Source organism: Grosmannia clavigera (assembly GCF_000143105.1).
Source record: "Grosmannia clavigera kw1407 unplaced genomic scaffold GCSC_272, whole genome shotgun sequence".
Classification (NCBI taxonomy): domain Eukaryota; kingdom Fungi; phylum Ascomycota; class Sordariomycetes; order Ophiostomatales; family Ophiostomataceae; genus Leptographium; species Leptographium clavigerum.
Window position 1 is genome coordinate 1 of NW_014040661.1, and position 6,102 is coordinate 6,102.

The 6,102-nt window shown below is 47.4% G+C and overlaps 2 protein-coding genes across 2 annotated transcripts; one reads left to right on the top strand and one right to left on the bottom strand.

Annotated features, from left to right (window-relative positions):
* Positions 1 to 2,531: 2,531 nt before the first annotated feature.
* CMQ_1757 (histone h4) lies at positions 2,532 to 2,957 on the bottom strand (the record flags this gene model as incomplete). The annotated part of the gene is made up of 3 exons (XM_014313683.1): positions 2,532 to 2,695; positions 2,748 to 2,885; positions 2,948 to 2,957. The coding sequence occupies 3 exons, from the start codon at positions 2,955 to 2,957 to the stop codon at positions 2,532 to 2,534; spliced, it is 312 nt and encodes a 103-aa protein (XP_014169158.1).
* Positions 2,958 to 3,870: 913 nt separating this feature from the next.
* Positions 3,871 to 4,340, top strand: CMQ_1756 (histone h3; the record flags this gene model as incomplete). The annotated part of the gene is made up of 2 exons (XM_014313682.1): positions 3,871 to 4,083; positions 4,143 to 4,340. The coding sequence occupies 2 exons, from the start codon at positions 3,871 to 3,873 to the stop codon at positions 4,338 to 4,340; spliced, it is 411 nt and encodes a 136-aa protein (XP_014169157.1).
* Between the last annotated feature and the right edge of the window lie 1,762 nt (positions 4,341 to 6,102).

The following is a 6,102-nucleotide window of genomic DNA, read 5'->3' on the forward strand; positions in this document are numbered from 1 at the left end:
TAACTATATATTATATATTAAACTTTATATTATTTAACTTCTATTTTATAAAAAGTAATGGCTAATTATAAAGTAACTACTTTATAAAAGGTATATAAGCTTTTAATAGTAAAAGATATACTAATATATAAGGGTTTATATATAATATATAGTTATAAAGGCTTAAATATACTTATACTATTATATTAAAACTTTAACTTAGCAAACTATAAAAGACTAGTAAGTAAAAGCTTGCCGTCTAATTTATATATAAATAAAAGGTGCATAATAGCGCAACCCTAAGAGGGTATAGCATAACAAAGTAGCTATGCTCTGCCCTATTTACATGTTAAGATAGTTTGTTAAGTCTAACGCTTAGTAAGCGATGGGTCGCCGAACCGGTGCGTAGAGTGCGTGCGTAGAATACTCTTATATTATACTACTGCTACTTTGCCCCTTTTTTAACCCTAATAACGTAATAGGGTTAGCAGATTATCTGTATAATAAAGTATGTTTAACGTGTTAGGAACATGTACAGTGCTAGCTAATTTGCTTCTTCTAGTTTAATTAGTTTTGTTTGTTATATAATATATAGGCACTTACTTCCTCTTCTAGGCTGATAGCAGAGTACCGTTACGGTCTTACATTATTTTACGTTATAAGAGCGTCCTCCTGTTCTAGGGTGCTATGTACGCAATTCTATCAATATTATTGTATAATGCTATTGTATGATGCAAAGAGCATGGAGAGTAGTTGCCGCTGTTTCTTCTGGTCGTGTAAAAGTTGTCTAACGTGGGTGTTCCCGCGTTGTGCTACTTACAAGTGTTACTGACCGTGGAAGGACTGGCCGTAAACTCGTATTTATGTATGCTGCCCATCACCTTTGAAGACCGAAGTATATGGACGGATTGGCGTCTTGTCTTTCGTTGCACCGCCTACTTTTTATATTCATCCTTTAACTCGATCAATGTCGGCCATCGGAGCCTACCGACCTTTGGGTGAGCCGGGCATACTCCGTACAATATGCCTATGTACATGGGTAGGGCCGAGTGTTAAAACTGGTGATGATAATCATTGTAGATAACGCTGATTAACATTTAGGGTTGGTATTCTCTTATGTGTGTATATATAGGTAGCTACAATATTTCAACGAAGAAAGTCAAAGATCGCGGTGTTGGGATTTCGCCAAATTGACCTGGTGTAGTTGCCTATACCGATAGCAGAACCATCAGTCTGGTAAGTCGCGGACGGCCGTGCATTCAAGTTTAAGCTCATCGACTAAGTTTGTATCGATACGCACGACTCATATTGTCGAAGGGCTCTATCTAAATAATAGGCTTTGTAAATTGCACTTCTGGAAAAGGAACGAATAATCTAGCTAGCTAAGAAAGCTTGTTGTCCAGAAAATCCCCAGCTCAGCTGATGGCGGAAGAGGTTGACAGGTTAGGTTTTGTATTAGCCGCGTAAACTGCACGTGCAGTAGTTTATTATTCCGCAATAAGTGCTTAACATACATGATAGTAGTACGGGGAATATCACTCTCTAAAATACTGTAAGAACGGATTTGAGAAATGGGAACTGATTTTATCTCCTTGTTGAAATGTCATACGGAGTACGTGCCCAACAATGTTTAAAGATGCAACGAAAACACAGGCCAAGCGAGTTTTACACGTAACTAATCTTAACCTTTCTTATCTTATCCTCTACCAGTTTGCGATGTGCCCTTCCTAAGTAGCAAAGGGGCGTATTGCTGTATGATTATATAGACGGCCCCTACTACATACACAGCAAGGCCATGTTAGCTAGTCATTTGCAGGTATGGCAGGATACTGCCTATTATTGTTGTAAGTAAGTGAGTGATAAAAATAGAGATATGACATTCGGACTCTTGATGCCAAGCAGGAAGTTAATAACATATAATAATGGTATGTTGACTGTCTTAAATAATTCGACCACGCGGACATAGAAGTAGTCCAAGTGGAATACAGTATTGCTCCAAACCCACATATGTTAAGTATGAATGATACTCCGTAGTATGATCGTCGATGCAACAAACCCCCCATAAAAGTAGATAACACATGAGATACCATAAACATAAGCACCAATATCGTATTAGTCCGCTGAATGCTTGGGATGCGAAGTATATCACTGAACAGCTTTACCAACCCAGACGAGTTACAAGTACGTACAGTGCCTCTTTAACCGGACAGGATAACCGGAGGCCAGAAGTTCCGATAAAAATCAAAGACAACATAGCCATCCTATGGTAACCAAGGTGGACATTCTCACGTATAAAGATGACAAGTATAGAGGTAGGTTACTAGGTGCGCATTACTCAAGCTGCCGTGCGCCACCAAACAAGCCACAGTGATATACGTGATACGAATGAAACAAAGCACGAGTGCCCCAGTCAGGGAAGAATCAATTACGATAGCCACGTAGAAACACCATAATGCCCGTATGTTACAAATACCCCAAAGTAAGCAAATCCCATAATCGTCGTCACTGCCCAAACCGACCAAGCCGCAAAGAAAGGGTGTATCATCAAATATTTAACCACCGAAACCATACAGGGTGCGGCCCTGCCGCTTCAATGCGTAGACGACGTCAAGAGACGTGACTGTCTTCCGCTTGGCATGCTCAGTGTACGTGACCGCATCGCGGATGACGCCCTCAAGGAAGGACTTCAGAACACCACGTGTCTCCTCATAGATGACTAAGCCATATTAGCAAAGAGTAGCCACTTGCAGACAAAAGAGTGAACTTACGAGCTGAGATACGCTTGACACCGCCACGACGAGCAAGACGCCGAATAGCGGGCTTGGTAATACCCTGAATGTTGTCACGAAGAATCTTCCGGTGACGCTTCGCGCCGCCCTTGCCGAGGCCCTTGCCACCCTTGCCACCTGTGAGATGTTAGGACTATTTACCCATAGCAGTGACAAAAGGATTAAGGATTGACACTTACGTCCAGTCATATTGATGAGAGTAAAGTATTGAGGTGAACGAAGGAATTGATTGGTGTTAATGAAACGAGACTTGCGTTATTAGTGTAGGCTGAGAGAACGCTCAGAGCAGCGGGGAACAGGCAGCTTTAAATGCGGGCTGGGTGGCAGCGCGGCTGATGCGGGCGGAGTCCAGATCAGTGGCTGATTCGGGCAGGAATTGACAGGAAAACGGGCGGCTTGGAAGAAGAGACAATTTGGTCTGGGCGAAAAATTTAGCCAATCAGATTTCGTGCCCGATAAACACCGGCAAAAATGTCGAACGCGGTCAGAGCTGCTTATTACGGAGTACGAAACTTGTGGACCTTGCATTACTGGACTAGATTGTTGCATGAGAACGCGAGCGGACTATCGCTTGCTGGAATCGGCAGGCTTCAGATACATGGGTGGTTCGGAGACGGGGCGCAAAAAGCAAAGCATCGGATATCTGAGGAGCAGACAAGAGCAAGCTGAGAGGCGCTGCCAACAGCAAACGCATTCGCGTAATTAATTTTAAACAGTCGTTCTGCCTGCACACGTGATCATGTTCCATTCTAGGCGTGTCTTTAAGCCAATCATAAATCAGCAACTTGATAATCGATAGCCTGGTATTTTACACATTTTACCTCCGCACAACAAAGAGATCCATAACCGCTAAATCGAGTAGCGAGAATAAAAAAGGAGCCACCCAAAATAAAAGCCCCAAAACACATACACCCCTGTCTTTATGCCCCACTCTTCCGAATCAGCCTGCAACGCGTCTGGGACTGCTGCTGGCTACTTAAACCTTTCGCCGCCCACCCCACCTAACCAAATAATTTCTCTCACAACATCATCATCTCACATCCACCCAATCATCAAAGCACAATCCGCCACATTACTTTTTCATCAACCTCACATCTCAACAATGGCGCGCACGAAGCAGACCGCCCGTAAGTCCACTGGTGGCAAGGCACCCCGCAAGCAGCTGGCCTCCAAGGCAGCCCGCAAGAGCGCCCCGTCGACCGGTGGTGTCAAGAAGCCTCACCGCTACAAGCCCGGTACCGTCGCTCTTCGCGAGATCCGTCGCTACCAGAAGTCGACCGAGCTTCTGATCCGCAAGCTGCCGTTCCAGCGTCTGGTATGTCTCGCACTTTAAAAAAATACACAAACAAACCACATTTTCTAATAATATACCAGGTTCGTGAGATTGCTCAGGACTTCAAGTCTGATCTTCGCTTCCAGTCGTCGGCCATCGGCGCTCTGCAGGAGTCGGTCGAGTCCTACCTCGTCTCCCTGTTTGAGGACACCAACCTTTGCGCCATCCACGCCAAGCGTGTCACGATCCAGTCTAAGGACATCCAGCTTGCCCGCCGTCTTCGCGGTGAGCGCAACTAAATATGCTGTCAGACATCAGTAACTTTGACGACACAGCATACATCGGGATGTCATCGTGATGATTGGGTTTCACCGGCTGGGGATAATACAAGGCGTTTGGCCGCGATGGCTTATTTTGGGTTTCCTTGAGGATTGTACACTACAGAATTGCAGCAAGTACGGCTGTCTCCAAAGCATTGATTCATGATAACTGAAGCGTATCTTCAATGAACGTGTGAGTGTAATAACGCTGCAATGTTGTAACGCCAATCTTACCCGACTGCCGAACTCGCATCCCACAACAATGCCGCCATATCCGTATACAATGATGTAGCTATTTGTTTTGTCTACCGTGTAGTAAATACCAAATAATCCGAACTATAATTGTAATATCTGCGAGGGGCACATGTGGTCAAGTAAAGTATGCAGTGTTCGGTATATAACCGTGGGATGCTCGAGGCAACGTATGGTCATGTGGACTTGTGGTAACAATGTCATAAAAAAACATAGCAATGCACGGGGGGGAGGGGGGCCGCAAGTTGCACCTTCCCTGCATTGCCAGCATGTGCTGGCGCTGGGCCCATCCAAAGGCCAATCAGCACTCATTGCACAACCACAACACGTCATACGCTGCCTTCCCATTCGCTAGCTCGTGTCTCTATCGGATTACTCCTTCAAGCTGCATTTTCCTGTAATGGCAACAGCCTTATTTGCTACAGCTATCCGACAACGGGGCAACAGGCAGCATTTTGCCGACGATCAGGCAAATTTCTTTTCCACCCCCTTCGGACGCCTCCAGTCTGGTTGCCTGACCAGAAGACTTTCGGTCTGACACTTCTGCGGTTTCGCAAAATCGTCCTCACGCGCTGCCTTCTCCTCAGCCTCGTCTCCATCTGCAGTGTCCCGGGAAAAGACAAAATACTGAGCAAGACTGCGTGGCCGCGTCGCCATCGAACGACGCCGGCATCTGCGGCAGGCTTCTACTGCCAATGGCTGGTCGTCACGCAGACCAGCAGCACACATATGGCCCGCATTGCCGGCTGGCACCTGTGCCACAGCCCGCGGCCGACTCGCGGCTGCTCGAGGGCATTCCGGCAGCCAACGCACAGTTCTTCTACTCGTCGCCTATCTCCCTCGATGACCCGCTCTCGGCGGCTACAGCCACCGGCACTGATGCCAGGGCCGGCAAGCTGCCGCTCCGGCCCTTTGCCCAGGGCGACAGCAACGCCCTCGAAAAGGCCTGGCTGGCGCTCTCGTCGGAAACCGACCGCAAAGCACATGCTGCTGCCCAGCAACACCGCAGCCCGAGTCCATCGGTGGGCCGGGCTAACGACAAGAAGCTTATTGTCCTCGTACGCGGCCTGGCTGCCAGGCACCACGATAAACATGCGCGGGAGGACTCCTCGACGCCGCAGGATGCCATTGACAACATCGGTACAACTATCCGTGCCACCCTGCAGGGCGCCAGCACGGACCTGCCCGTCTGCTGCAAGCAGCTTTCTGTCGATGTTGCCACCGAGCTAGCTGACGTGTTCTGCCCTCTGACGCGTAAGCGGCAGCCGTCCCTGAGTGCCAGCCGGGTCGTGCAGCAGGTGATGTTGATTATGAACAGCAGCAGCAGCGGTAACAGAAACAATAGCGGCAGAAACAACACCAGCAGAACCAATATTCACAGCAAAAGCGCAAACAATAGCGCCAACAACAGCCGTAGGACATCCCTAGTGCTCTCTGAGGCCCAGTATGGCCGCGGTGCTGTATTGCCGCTCAGCATTCCCAAGTCTGT